Source organism: Haliotis cracherodii, unplaced genomic scaffold, assembly GCF_022045235.1.
Source record: "Haliotis cracherodii isolate W230 unplaced genomic scaffold, xgHalCrac1.p SCAF_12, whole genome shotgun sequence".
NCBI lineage: Eukaryota > Metazoa > Mollusca > Gastropoda > Lepetellida > Haliotidae > Haliotis > Haliotis cracherodii.
Window position 1 is genome coordinate 25479219 of NW_027266267.1, and position 16367 is coordinate 25495585.

The 16367-nt window shown below is 39.2% G+C and overlaps 1 protein-coding gene across 3 annotated transcripts in view; it reads left to right on the forward strand.

The window, feature by feature from the left end:
* Positions 1 to 1966: 1966 nt before the first annotated feature.
* Positions 1967 to 16367, forward strand: part of LOC139458291 (ATP-binding cassette sub-family G member 1-like) — a 43544-nt gene continuing 29143 nt past the window's right edge. For 2 of the 3 annotated variants that reach the window (XM_071239677.1, XM_071239678.1), the window contains exon 1: positions 10101 to 10146. In XM_071239677.1, coding sequence (XP_071095778.1) covers positions 10139 to 10146 — 8 coding nt within the window. In that variant the 5' untranslated portion in view covers positions 10101 to 10138. Of the gene's footprint in view, positions 2021 to 10100; positions 10147 to 16367 lie in introns of those variants that run through there. The other variant, XM_071239679.1, reaches the window with a different exon arrangement.

Sequence of the window (16367 nt, forward strand, 5' to 3'; positions counted from 1 at the left end):
CCAGTGATTGACAGCATGAGCATCGATCCGCGCAATTGGAATCGATGACATGTATCAACCAAGTCAGCGAGCCTGACCACCCGATCCCGTTAGTCGCCTTTTTACGACAAGCATAGTCGCATTTTACGGCAAGTATAGGTTGCTGAAGACCTATTCTACCCCGGATCTTCACGGGTCTCATATGTAGTAGTACGATGGTGATGTATCATTACATGGAGTATGATACTTCAGTACTATCTGTATACTAATGTATACAACTGTACTTCACTATACTAACAGGACAATGTAGCTGTTTCACGGTTTATACTGTATTTATTAATATATACTTTAGTAAGATATACATACACGCACAACATTATGTCACTATAATAATATTACGTATAACAAAACTGTATCATACATTAAATATATACTTAATGAGTATAACAATCGTGCCGTAATATTACGCCACAATCAGTATGACATAACAGTATTATATGTAAACCAATGGTAATATCTTGATCCTGATCGAGGGGTGTATGTGTATGACCAGTAGAGTACTTGACCGTGACCTACATTCACCTAGCTATTAAAGGCTCAGATAAAAAATTAGGCCACTGTGCAAATCATCCAAATATACCGTATTTCCTCCAATTTCCTACAAAAGTAAACCTTGTATAACTAGAAGTTGGGATTCGGTAAGGTAGTGAGTTGCCACTGTGCCAGCATTAAACAGAATAGACACCGGGCCTCTACATTTGTAGATGCCGGGTAAACGGCTTGCGTGAGATTAAAAGACGAACGTCCAATAGAGGAAATACGGTATGCAATCTTATCTGAGGCTATTTCAGGACGGATCAGTGGTGATCTTAAACAGTTACAATAGAAAATCAGATACTGCATTGTTAACGGTAAATAGTTTAACTGATAAACACAAACCATCAAAAACGTACGGTCGAAATGGGTTGTAAATTGTTTATGTAAGGCTTATTAAAACACATTTCTTGATTCCCATGACCCACCCCCCTTAACTTCGCCCGCACATGATGGGATTTTTTTTCACGTTAAGGCACTGCTGAGAAACTTTTAAAACTCACATTTCGTTTTTGCTTTACGTTTTTGGTTTTTGAACTGAAGTCAAAATAGGTCACATGGCACATTAGAATCACCTTTAAATTAATATATTTGTAACCCATTAAAGAAATAGGAAAAAAATATATATATGATGAGATACAACAATTTACCCGGGATGATCCGGGGTAGAATAGGTCTTCAGCAACGCATTTTTGTCGTAAAAGGCGACTATGCTTGTCGTTAAAGGCGACTAACGGGATCGGAAGGTCAGGCTGGCTGACTTGGTTGATGCATGTCATCGTATGCTCATGATGTCACTGGATTGTCTGGTCCAGAGTCTATTATTTACAGACCGTCATCAAATAGCTGGAATATTGCTGAGTTCGGCGTTAAACAACAAACAAACAAACAAACAAGATACAACAAATGTATGTTTGTCTTTCGCAGGTGCACATATGCAGTTTCTTCACATCGAAATTGATTGAAAACAAAAATAAATATTAACAAACAGCTGGTACAAATTAAAATACAACAATAACGACATTTCTCTTAATTAATTATGAAATTCTTAATAACTAAACCAAAGTTTACAAAACTAACACAAAATCGAAAATTACGTTGAATTCATGAATGGCCATTTTCAAATTATCCATTATCGTAATTAATATTTTATAAACATTGTTTACAATATTGAGTCAATTTACCTTGTAAACATTTGATATCAAATGCACTGGTGCAATCACACGTTATAATTCCATGTTGGAAAGACCAAGAAATTCAATCCGGTTTGTTGTTTCGCTTTGAGGCCACCATTCAAAATGTAAACAAAGTCGCGTGCTCAGAACAGCAGGTGCAAGAAATTCGCGCCCTTTGATGTCATGCGGCACTGCAATTTGATTGGCTTGATGGAGCACTTCCCTTCCGTCAGCGGTCACGTGGAAGACTAGCAGATCGTCCATTAACGAAGGTGAGCGAGGGTTTTGTTTTTGTTCCTTCTGACTGGAATTACTGAATTGTCAAATGTATTTGAGAGTTTCACTTCACGGAAATCTATTCCATATGCTATCCCCATCAATGGGAACCAATTTTGAGCTTTTGCCTTATCGGGGAATTGACGTAAGCATCTAATATTGAGGTTCATCGCTGACGCGTAAGGTCTAATCTCGTTGGTAATTTATTCCCTGTTTCGTTCTGGAATCCATCTATGGCATCCCATTTTGCTGACATATGATTTGGATACAAAGAATATCAACAAATATCACCTATTTCTTTGTTTCCACGGACTTGGAATGAACATTGGCCAAATATAATGTGATTTCATGAGAAAATTATATATCGTTGAGCTGGCTATTTGTTGAACCAGGTTGTAAGTGTGTGCCAGCTGATCGTTGCAGGGGTCGTTCCCTGGTAGACGTATTTTGACGATGTCTGTGGATGATAGGACATTGATTGATGTGTAAGACCGCCGCTTATATAGGCACATGGGAAATTTTGGTTGTCGGGTTAACACTTGTCAATTTCTCACAGTTCGCCAATGTAGAAATCTGGCCACAGTGGTGTATATTTCCATACAGCTGATTGCGGTCATGTGACCCTGGCACACAAAGAGACAATGAAATAAATGAGGCCTGGTTATAAGATGAAGTAAAGTAAACTAAAAGTGAAAAGATTACCCAGTTTTGGCCAGTGAATGACATCACCCCTTCAGCTTGAGGCTAGTCATAATTAATTAGGGCCAGATGGTCTGGGTTACACAATTTCCGGATAATCCAGCTTGTAGGAAGTTAGATGCAACTATAGAATCTGTTGGCCGTTGGTATCATTAAAACTAGATTTCATGATCACAAGAATTATAATCCTTGGGGTTAGTAGGGTTTGGGGAGGTTTGTTTGTTTAACAGCGCTCTCAGCAATATTATGGCTATATGACAGCAGTCTATTAATAATCAAGTCTTGGCAGGATAATCCAGTGATTGATATCATAAGCATTGATCCACACAATTTGGATACAATGACAAGCATCAACCAACTAAGTCAGTGAGTCTGACCACCAGATCCTGTTAGTCGCCTCTTTTTACAAGCATAGTGACCGCCTCCGTGGTCTAGTGGTAGAATGTCTGCCCGGAGAGCAGAAGGTCCGGGGATCAATCCCTGTCCTCATCATACCTAAAATTGTTAAAAGATGGTACTTGTTGTTACCCTGTCTGGCGCTCAGCATTAAGGGCTAAAACAAGGACTGGTTGGCTCGGAGTCAGTCTACTGTGTCCGAGTGGGGTATTCATGTTAAACTGCAGCATGGTATCTCAGTGAGCTAGCACTATAAATCGGCATCGGTCAGGAGTAGTACAAGCAGTCACACACAGATATGCGTGTATGCGCATCGCTATATAAGTGTAATAATCTTGGACATGATGTTAAACCCCATTTCACCTCACCTGAACCAGGAACATATGTTGACCTGCCCAGAGGTCGCCCAAAATAAGAATTCTGCGATTACTTGTTTTGTGGAAAAGGTAACTTATTGTAGATTTTGAGAAAAATAGCAGAATTTGGCTCACTTTTTTTGATCAGTCAATACACTAATTTTCATTATTGTCAAGATTCCTAATCAAATTTGGTGTATCAAATAATTTTGGTACAGGTATTATGACTATATAAACTGTGTTTACATCTAACTATTAATAAATATCAGTGACACTATAAATATTTTTATTTGTATAATTTTATGTCTTGAAATGTCTAAATGCAAGAAGTTTTTAAAAGTGGGATAAAAATAAGTTTGCATAAATTTTTTAGGGAAATGGTTGTGTTTTACCACAGGACTTAGTGCAGAATTGAACAATTAGGGATGCAGAATTTGCATAATTTTATTGCCGTATTCATCTGGGACTGGAAAGTAGAATTTTGAATTCTTTCCAAATTTGCCTGGCAAAGGCACTTAGTTAAAATCCAAGATATTTTTCATGACAAGTTTTTACAAAAGTGGTAGGCAAGTACTCTCTCTCTCTCTCTCTCTCTCTCTCTCTCTCTCTCTCTCTCTCTCTCTGTATATGTATATGTATATGTATATATATATATGGTTGTATATAAATCATCAGTTGAATGTTTATTTTGTTCACTTCGTGGACATGAAAAGCTGGTTGCACCATGGACAAAACCAGGTTTCGCACTGGTCCCTTAAACTGTTAAATTATTCAGAGTTGAAACATAGGTGCATAAAAAAAATAGTCAAAATGAGTAAAATCTCTGGCTAAATTGAAAATAACTTTAAGCCAGACATAAGGCTGCTGTCTTTGATAATATTACAAGGTAATTGTCTTGTCTCCTGTCTTGTCACAAGGCATCACAATGTCAAGGTGCATTACAGAGAATGATTTCATTGCATTACCACCTGCATCAGGTGCAACCAAGTGGATTAATCAAGCTGACCACCAAAATATTGGCTGCACCATGTTATCATGAACCGGTGACGGTTGACTCTGACCTTTCTGACGTTCCACGAAACATGGAAAGATGGTTTACTTAGTCCTTATAACTGATTTATGGGCATGAGAACAGACTTGTTTATGTTATATGCTTCCTGTAATTGATTTTAACCTGATCTACTGTCGGAGTAGACATTAGTGAGGGTAAAGTGATACAAATAAAACTGTCACCATGCACTTTTGGTGGAAAGCGTTACCTACATTGGGTGCAACCTGACAATAAAAGTTACCTGCACTAACAATATTTTACCTGCACTGGGGCAGCTTGGATCCAGCGACATCGATCCCAGTGTTTGTTAACAGTTCTTTTGCAAAGTGATTGAAAGTCTTAGTCATAGTTACCATAATAACAATGTGGGCGCTATGACAATTTGAGGGAGTGGTTGCTTATTAAAACCATTGAATATAAATATGCTGACATTGCATTACCATGTTAGCACACCAGCTGTACTGTGTTTCCAATGCCTTCTGAAGCTATATACCGCATTTGACATAATAAGCGCCCAGGGTTCTCTCAAAATTAGAAATAGGGGGTGCTTATTGGAATATAATTTTGGTATGAAAAAATAGAATTGAAACATAGTAAATTTCGTGGTTTGGCGAACACAGAAAACGATCGCTCTCAGTATTTTACCCCTTTAGATATATATATGTCTCTTACAAATAATACTACCTGCATACTTGCAAGTATTAAATTACATGTCTATTTATTTGTGATAACGCAACTCCACATTAATGAGTGAAAATGATCGTAGACGCCCACACAAGTGCGTTTTATACTCGAATAAGTAAGTTTTGTGTACACTGTTGAATCGGAAGGGGAGCTTATTGGGATTGTTCACTTGCAATATGTTGGCAAATATTAGCAGGAACGCTTATTATGTCGAATAGGGTAAACTATATTAATAATTGTTTCATAGGGATATTCAGATATATCATTCTGTTTCAATTTACACATGTCATTTGAAAATATTTCTTGTGTCTCCTAGCTGTATGAAATGTAACACATGTATTATACCATGTATACACAATTCAAACTAATATAAAATTCAAACTATAAATCACTGAAGTGTCTGACTATCCAAATTACATGAAGAGCCTTTGGTCAACATGGTCAATACTCAACATGCTCAAGCCGAGTTGCACTCTATGTTCAGCTTATAGATTAATTTGCGGGTTCCAGAGACCAGAACTCATCTGAGACATAGATCCTTTTCTGTTACACTTACAGCCAGTGTCGGGGGGCACGGGTGGCCCAGTCGTCTAAGGTGACACGATTCGCTGTGCAGAGTTGCGCCCCTTGGGCACGCCAGAATCCTGTGATTGTGGGTTTGAATCCCGGTTCGCCCTGATTATGTTTCTAGGTTTATCAGCACCATCCCCATGCTCATGGGTTTCAGTGAAGTGGTAACGTCTGAGACCATGCATGGAGACCTGCATTACTTCAGGCTTTCCTCCCACAATAAGCTGACACGCCGTGATATAACTGGAATAATGTTAAAAGCGGCGTTAAACCCAACTCACTCACTCACACTACAGCCTATGTCCGTGGCTGGTAACTTTTCTTTTAGGCTGCATAAACCAACCAGCCTGACAGTCTGTCAGATAATATTCAGACTACTTAAGTATTCTGTTTTATTATAACTTATATTCTTGAGTAATTGTTTGCGTCATTTTTAACTGAATCAACATGAGATTTATCTCATTTTTTTGTGATTTTTCAATATTCATAATATCTGAATGCGATGAGTAATTTTGATGATGGACAGGCAACATATATGGGTCACTGCCCGTCTGTCTTGTTTGGTTTTTAGATTATTAACACTGGTTCCAGCCTCAACCTATGGAACTCTTTCCATCTCCATTAAATGGACAGCTGGACAACTGTTGAAGACTCATTACTATCCAGGAGCCCATGTGCCTTAGAAACTAAACCTCTTTTACACTTGTTTACTCCCCTTGCCTACTCCCCTTGCCCTCCCTTGTAATAGCGCCACTGAGGACTTTTTTTTTTTTTCTTTTTTTTTATTATTATAATTATTATTATTATTATTATTATTATTATTATTGACCCTTGAAGATCCAGGGTAGGATAGGTCTTCAGCAACCCATGCTTGCCATAAAATGCGACTTTGCTTGTCAGCTGGTTATAAGAAGCGACTAAGTGGATCAGGTGGTCAGGCTCGCTGAAGAGACTGCTTGTCCCAAAGTGAGTCATTAAACAAGAACAAACTGGTCCCCCCGTCCAGGTTCATGGCTACTTGTCCCGAACGACGACTACTTGTACCAAGGACCCATGAAGTTCTGGGGGTAGAATTGGTCTTCAGCAACCCATGCTTGTTATAAAAGGTGACTAACGGGATCGGGTGGTCAGGCTTTCTGACTAGGTTGATGCATGTCATCGTATCCCAATTGCGTGGATCGATGCTCATGATGTCAATTACTGGATTGTCTGGCCCAGATTTGATTACTTTTCAGACCGCCGTTATGTAGCTGGAATATTGCTGAGTGCGGCTTTAAACAACAAACAAATTATTATTATTATGAAAATGTGGACTGTTTGAACAATTAGGCTTAGTAGGGGCCACTTACTGAGATTACTTGCAGATACTACCTGAGATAGGTCTATGATTTGGTCAGTGGTTTTTGAAGCAGGGTCTTTCAGCATGTTCAGACAATGAATACAGTTTTGTCATATATTTGGGTTTAAGCACAAATTTTTAAGGAAGTGGGAAGCTCTTCTTTCTGTTGCAAATCCACTATTCTATTCAACAAATTTAATGCTTCCTGGTGAGAATATGTTGAAAAGATGACAGGTTTGTTCACACATCAGTTGGTAATGTAAATAATGTTTTAGTTCCCTGGGTCACTAGGGACATTTCTAACTTTCTGGGAGGGGAGGCAGGGGGTCTACTATCCCAAAAATCATAATCATTATATGGAAACCATTATCAATTTTACTTTAACAACCAAATCAACATGTTATCATGATACTTATTGATAGCAATACACCCCCACCCCCCTCCACCCCCACCCCTTCATTTCTTTGTATCATTTAGCATTTTTAGATATTAGGTTCCATATTGTTTGCTGTGAAATGGTGATGAAAAACATCACATTAGGATACATTACGCCTTAAAAATTTGGAAAGCCAGATTTAACCTTGATTTTGTCAAATATTTTTCAGTTTTCTTGTTAAAGAATATTTTAATTTACTAAAAGATACATGTATCACTTCAAACCCAATGCTTGGTTCTTGTCAGCAGTGGTTATCAGGCTGTTATCATATACCATGATATACATCTGATATCTCTCTATGACCATGATAACATATCCCAGTTATCATCCGGCCCATATCTGCGCACTTCCGAGTTTATCAGTGTGATGTCATCGTGATTACACAGTTGGGACAAGCCTCTGAACTTAACTGACAGTCCTAGTTGACCTCATTCATTGTAAGTCCTGACAGACACCCTATGTGTCAAACATGGCTGTTTTCGCTTGTTCATATACTGACCCACCTTTTGCCCCTGTTGTTGTCATTTTGTCAGACTCCGCCGTAAAGGATGGATAGTTAGAAAACATGAGAGTCTGAGGTTGCAAATACAGCCCACATGCAGTATTACCCATGCCTTTGCCTGTATGCATGCATACGCACGCCCACACACATATGCACACACACATATATATTTACTAATCCGACCGCCTCCATGGTCAAGTTGTAGAGCGTCCCCTCAGAGAGAGGAAGGTCCGGGGTTCGATCCCCAGCCACGTCATACCAAAAGACAATAAAAGGTGGTCAGCTTTAATTCATATCGTTGTTGGTCAAAGGTAAGCAGTGAATGCATTCAGGATTAATGCAGGATAAGTATACAAATATAATAAATACTGTATTCAACCCAATAAGTGCCCAGGGTGCTTAAAATAAAGACAGAAGGGGTGGGCGCTTATTGGGGACAGTTCAGAGTCAAATTGGCGTAAATTCATCAGTAAGCTTACCGTATTTTCCTGAGAATAGTGCGCACTTTTTAAGAAAAAAACACAGCTGGGTAGAAGGGAGTGCGCATTATACACGAATTGATAAGTTTTGATGTTTTTTCCCCTCATGGAAAGACATTACTGTGAGCACTTAACACCGGAAATACCATGTCAACAAATCCATACTGAAGTTCGCAAATTATTCGTGTAATTACACTGTCTGGCTATAAAAAGTGTTCTTTGTATATCTGGACTTATGTTTGTAACTTATTTCATTAATTTTATTCAAAATTCCTTTTGATATTGTTTGAATTAATTTCGGTGAAATAGTGTGTGAAGCGATCAGAAGATCGCACAACTCACCGTTATTAACAGCAACCACGGTCAGATTACCGCTATTGACGCCTTGAAACGAACTTTAGTTGACAGACAATGGATACATATATCATAAATGCCATACTTTGATTCTTTAAAAGTCATATTTGTTTTTGTTGGACGATTCTATGTCAACACGTAATTCTCTCGATCACGTGCACGGGAGCCTTGACGGTGACTGGTCAGACTGGTTCCATGTAAAAAATAATACCCGGCAACAGCGATCTGCTGCTTTGCTTAGGGTTATTATTATTTTAAATATGTTTAGTAAAAGCTGCATCTAAATTAACAAGATATTGGAACATACTATTCCTGGTTAAAAAATAGTTTCAGATACAACTTTTGCTGATCCTTGCACTTAAAATCTTGTAAAATTATATCATTGGGTGTGTCTTGACCGAATCACCGGTAGATGGGGGGTCGAATACGGTATCTATACGGTATCTAGATTTTATGAGATTATATTACATGTAAAAACAATATATACAGTCTGTGACAAAATATTTTGAATCTACTAGTGCGAACTTGGCTCTTAGTATATAGTGTTACACAGAATGAATATTGTTAGATGAGGTTACCAGACCAAACAATAGGTTACTCAGGCTACAGTTTAGTGGCTGAAGTTAGCAGACTGTATATGTGTGACCAACTTTGACGTAAGGGACCTTATTGGTGAAAAATCACAATTTGACTTGTCATTGTATTTCAAGACTACAGTATCTTTGGAACACAAAAGTACAATTCACAAGTTTCAATTTATGTTTATCACTGAGATACATGGCATCCAACATTGGTATGACAAGAACTCTGCACAGTCCCATTTTCAGACTTGCCGTATTCAACTTTATAAGCGCCCTGCTCTAATAAGCACCCACGGTGATATTTGCTAATATATTTGCTTGTACACAATCCCAATTATCACCCCTTCCGAATGATCAACGTACACAAGACTTATTTATTCGTGTATGATACGCACTTGTGTGTTATGTGCAAAGATGCTGATGTGCTGTGAGTCCATGTCTGATTGTGAATGAGTATTTCACTATTACATCGGATATCTGTGGAGGGTTGTATTGAGTTTCAAAGTCCACCATCTCAAGTGGGCAATGATTTTGTTACAAAGCTCCAGGTCTGCTATACTGGGTATGACCGAACTTTGACCCTGGTCATGTGACTTCGTGTGTGCTCGGCTACTGAAATCCTACATACGGACAGGTCGTTCTTGCATGTGTGCGGCTCTACAAAGACATGACACGGTAGATTTGCTGGTTTTGTGTTTCCTGCACTAATGGCATTAGTCCCTAGACCTTTTGAAGCACTGCGTTCAAATCTATTCAAGCACCTATTCACAGCCTGTTCCCAGATCCATTCAAGCTCTGTTCCAAACCTATTCATGTACTGCGCTCAAACCCTTTCAAGCTCTGTTCTCAAACCTGTTCAAGCTCTGTTCCCAAACCTATTCATGTACTGCGCTCAAACCCATTCAAGCTCTGTTCCTAAACCCTTTCAAGCTCTGTTCTCAAACCTATTCAAGCTGTTCCCAAACCTATTCAAGCTCTGTTCCCAAACCTATTCATGTACTGCGCTCAAACCTATTCAAGCTCTGTTCCCAAACCTATTCAAGTTCTGTTCCCAAACCTATTCATGTACTGCGCTCAAACCTATTCAAGCTCTGTTCCCAAACCTATTCATGTACTGCGCTCAAACCTATTCAAGCTCTGTTCCCAAACCTATTCAAGCTCTGTTCCCAAACCTATTCATGCTCTGTTTTCAAACCTATTCATGTACTGCGCTCAAACCTATTCAAGCTCTGTTCCCAAACCTATTCATGTACTGCGTTCAAACCTATTCAAGCTCTGTTCCCAAACCCTTGTTCAAGCTTTGTTCCCAAACTTATTGAAGCTCTGTTCCCAAACATTTTCATGTACTGCGCTCAAACCCATTCAAGCTCTTCCCATATCAAACTCTGGTTCCAAACCTATTCAAGTTCTGTTCCCAAACCTATTCATGTACTGCGCCCAAACCTATTCACGCAAAATCTATTCAAGCACCAATAAAGCACCTTGGAGCACACAGCCACTATTCCCCTTGCTGTATGAGCTGACTTATATGGTATCGGATCCTATGTTCACTGTGTGTCATCATATGGACTGTAGCTCTGGGTTGTCTAGTCTGGACTTATTTACAAGTCCCGTGGGGATAGTGGGTAAATAACACTTTCCGTGGGGATTGTGGGTTAATTCATGTCACCAGCGAGCTATGCTGGTCGTATGAGGTGACATATATATATGAATCTGGTGGCCAGGCTTGGTGACTTGCTTGATCGTGTGTCATCATCATACCACGACGACACAGATTGATGCTTACAATATCGATCACTGAGTTGTCTGGTCCAGACTTGATTATTTACAAACATGACAAATGATCTCAGCTATCAGCTATGGTATCTTTAAAAAATGCTCTCACAATTCCGTCTCAATTTTAAACAAGACCACTATTGTTTGTTCATAATTCAGGCGAGCTGCAGAGCTTTGTGACTGTGTTTTTTTTTCAAATATATTAATAATAGTATTGATGTACTTGGCAATAAGCTTCAAACTTATTGCAGAGAGCAGCTGCTTTGTTCATGTTGAGCTTCTTTTTATTATGTTTCTGATGAAATATGATCATCATATTAATTTGTTGCATTTCTGTCGTGCCAAACCATTTGTTTCTATTTAATTGACATTCTTGGTTAATATGCTAAATTCTACCATAATTTTGGAAATTTTGCACTTCTGATTGGTCAATCTGAGGTCAAATCACAATAAACCCCCTCTGATTGAAACTGCTGATTTGAAGGCCACGTCACAGCTAATATTGCTGCTCTTTCGGTCCGAAATTAAATTTAGCACGGTTAAATCTACAAGTGACCTAGCTCTACACTGAAAACACAGTATGCATGGTATTTTTATCTCCTAAATGTAGGACATGTAGGCGGCAATGTTGAAAGTAAAATATTGTTAGGGTTGATTTCAATTTATTATGTTAAATCCAGTGTTGATTCTTAATAATGACACAAATAGAAGTCGAGGACAGCATATTAACTCTCACACTTCTGTTGTATATTTTCTTCTTGACCATTTTGACATTGTCCAAAACATTTTAAAAAAAGGTCCGACTTTGAACACAATATGTTTTGTCCCAAATTTGCTGCCAGGGCATTTAGATTTTGAAATCTTAGATAAATCACTGACTTAGCCATTGTGAAATTTAAATGTTATGCAATAGCATGAGGTGAATGTTGTTTAAAGAAGCACTTTCACAATATTCCAGCTATATCAAACGGCAGCTTGTAAAATGATCTATGATAATCAAATCTGGACTTAACAATCCAGTGATTGACGTCATGAGCATCCAGGCTTGATTATTTATTGGAGGGCACCATATAGCTGGCATATTGCTGAATGCAGCATCAAACAGCAAACAAACAAGACAGACAGCAGGTACTGTGGACCAAATCTGACCCAGAATCCCTCGTCTAAGGCGCCACAATTTGCTGTGCAGAGTTGCATCCCTTGGGCACGCCAGAAACCTATGGTTGTGGGTTCGAATCCCGGTTTGCCCCGATTATGTTTCTAGGTTTGTCAGCACCATACCCATGCTCTTGGGTTTCACCAAAGTGGTAAATGTCTAAGATCTGCATCACTTCGGGTTTTCCTCCCACATCAAGCTGACACGCCGTGATATAACTGGAATAATGTTGAAAGCGGAGTTAAACCCAACTCTCTCACTCACTCACGTCATCAACATGATCAGACTATATAACCATTAACCAATGCCAGTTACTTTTGTGTAGCACAAGTCTAACTGCAAGCCGTGTGCTGACATCCGGATCATTCGAGGGTGTGGGTCATCTTAGTGTGGGTCATCACAAGATAAGAACACTTGGACTAGCTGGTCATCAACCTTGGTCAGGAAATGGGTCAGACTGTTAGAGAACAATAGCCAGAGTTACAATGCACAAGTCGGACTTATCAACGGTTAACTCATAGATAAGACCGATTCTCACTTGTGCTACCATGGAGACTGGGGACTTGTGTTCCACTTCATGGCTGTGATATTCACAGTAAGGGTTTGTGAGTCGAAATTAATACAAAGGTGTCTATTATTTTGTTGTTTGTGGTGGTGGAAAACAATATGGGAATGGAATGTTATTTTTTGGTGGGTTTTATAATGGAAACAATTAATTTGGTTTCTGGACATACTGGATGTCTCAAATCAATGTGTTTGTTTCCTTGTGTTCTGTATTGAGGCAGTGAAATACCTACCTCACACACACTGACACACACACACACACACACACACACACACACACACACACACTGAAACACTGAACCACACACACACACTGAAACACACACACACACTGACACCTTACTGACACAGACACTGAAACACACACACTGACACAGACACACACAGATACACAGACACACACACACGGATACACTGACAGACACTGAAACACACACACTGACACATACACACACTGACACAGACACACACTGGCACACACCGACACACACAGACAGACACCTTACTGACACAGACACTGACACACACACACACACACACACAGAGATACACTGACACAGACACTGAAACACACACACAGATACACTGACACAGACACACACACAGATACACTGACACAGACACTGAAACACACACACTGACACATACACACACTGACACAGATACTCACTGGCACAGACACACACACACACAGACACCTTACTGACACAGACACTGAAACACACACACTGACACAGACACACACTGACACAGACACACACTGACACAGACACACACACACACACAGACACCTTACTGACACAGACACACACAGACACCTTACTGACACAGACACTGAAACACTGACACAGACACACACACAGACACCTTACTGACACAGACACACACACACACAGACACCTTACTGACACAGACACTGAAACACTGACACAGACACACACTGACACAGACACACACTGACACAGACACACACACACACACAGATACACTGACACAGACACACACACACACACAGATACACTGACACAGACACACACACACACACACACACTCACTGACATTGACACACACTGACACTGACACGCTGACAAACACATCCATTGGTTAATTGTGAGTACTTACTTATGACAGGTACTTACTTTGCTCCTTGTACAGTGTTAAGACAGCAGACATTTGCTGCCACGCAGTTCCATCATGTACGCTGTAACATATGGTGCCCTAGTACAATTATGTCCCGTTCTTCATTAATGTGCATGCAAAGGATCGATACATTTTAAGATAATCAAGTTCTACCTAAAGTATGTATAGTAAATGTTCACTCTTTAGACCAAATTTTGTCTTAAATCTTGGATCACAAAGCGCAATCTATGAGAATATATTAAGTGTAAGGAAACACTTGATCTTAAGTCCTGAAACTGCCCTTGAGTAAACTTAGGTCAGAATGTGTAGCAGAAAAGATGGCGGAATTATGATATTGATATTGATCAAGAATGCTTTTTGGGTCACACATCTCGTAATGTTCCATGTACCCTTTAACATTTAAGACTGGGCTGTACTCAGTGACAGAATCTGTGGAGGAGGACAGTTGTCACTCACTAACACACGTTACTCTACCGTGACTACATCCCACACTTTTGTAATTGGTTGTGACAATAAATCTTGTTGGAAAATTTATGATGCTGATATTGTGACCACATGCCGTACTTGTACAGATGACACTTCAAGTCTGAGCTTGAGTACATTGCCAGGCTGCCATCAGGACACACAGACTTTAGAAGCTGCAGGTCCAAAACTGCAGCTTGTTGTGACAAAGACATCAACATGTAAATTTACTGCAGGCCATAAGGATACTATGGAAACTAAAGGCCCGCTACAGACAGGTGCTTATTTTGAACACTGCCTGTACATGAGTTATAACCTTGCCTTAATGTTTGTCGGATGTGAACTAGACCATGACGATCATCCCAGTATTTCCACCCAATTATTAATAACAATAAGCAGTCTTTTGTTCCCCAGCTGTGGTGTGATATGATATTATTATTATCGAAACTCATTCAGGGTGTAGGTGTATGTGGTTATTTTTGCAGCACAAGCACTGGTTGACCGGCCATGTCGGTGAGGACAATTGTATTTTTACACATTCAAAACAACATTTGCTGATAGGAACGTAATTTATGTGTCGAGATAACATTAATATTTCTTACACAAATGGATGCAGGTATTGAGGGCATAAGGCTCTCATCTCCCGGCTAAGCATACCATGGTTACACGTACATGCTTACAGAATATACATGAAATATTAGTCATGTATCATGATGTTGAATATAGTGATGAGTATCAGTATGAGTTTTCATTGTTGTTGATCATTCACTGTCAAACACTGTTGTCAAACTGTGATGTGTCAAACTTTCATGCGTCATACACTGTTGTGTCAAACTTTGATGTGTCAAACTTATGGCTGTCTTGAAGTTAAACCTTGGTCCCTACTTGTTTATCATTTTTGGTTGTGTTGGAAGTATTTATGTAGGTCCTTCAACTTCGACACAGCGTTGATTAGCTGCATAGGAGTAGGGTGTGACAGATTGGCAATTTTAGTTAGAGGTGTGCAGCATACAATGATTTGAATTACTAATGAATACTTATCACAATATGTATGGAAAATACCAGTACATTGTGTTTTTTAGAGGGCAGAGCTCCAGATAAGCTGCTTATCTGTGTAAAATACGCATCAGAAATGCAGAAATACGCAGTAAAATAAAATCCAAGCATATCAAATACGCCATGAACATTACATATTCGCTACAAAAATAAAACTTATCAAAAAGCGTATCATCAAAATATTGTGAAGTAACCCTGCGTATTCGATTAGCAAATCAGCAACTTATTTTGAAATTATAAACGGGCATTCCGTCGACCTTGCCAAGCTCCACGATGACAGTTACATCATGATCATTTGCCATCACACTTTCTTGTGGAAGTATCGTGGTACTTTTGAATCCTATAAAGCTCTCGAACCCACACGACACCAGTTTGCAGGGACTAGATGAATAGTGTTTTTAAATATTTAACTTAAATACCCACATGTGTAAAAACTAGTGGGAAACAGAAATTTGAAAACCCAGATAGAATTACTGATACCCTATGATTTTCAAATGCATTGGTAAAATACCCACAACACCAAAAGCTTATCTGGAGCTCTGAATAGAATCCACACGTAAATGTCAATCAGTGTCAAAAGCTTTAGCTCACAATATATTGCAAACATGTATAGAAATACAGATACCAATATTGCGATATTGCAATAGGATTCTTTTGCCACTACGCATCCGTACCAATACATTGATACCGCGATACATGATGAAATCGACCCATGAAGATCCGGATTAGAATAGGTCTTCAG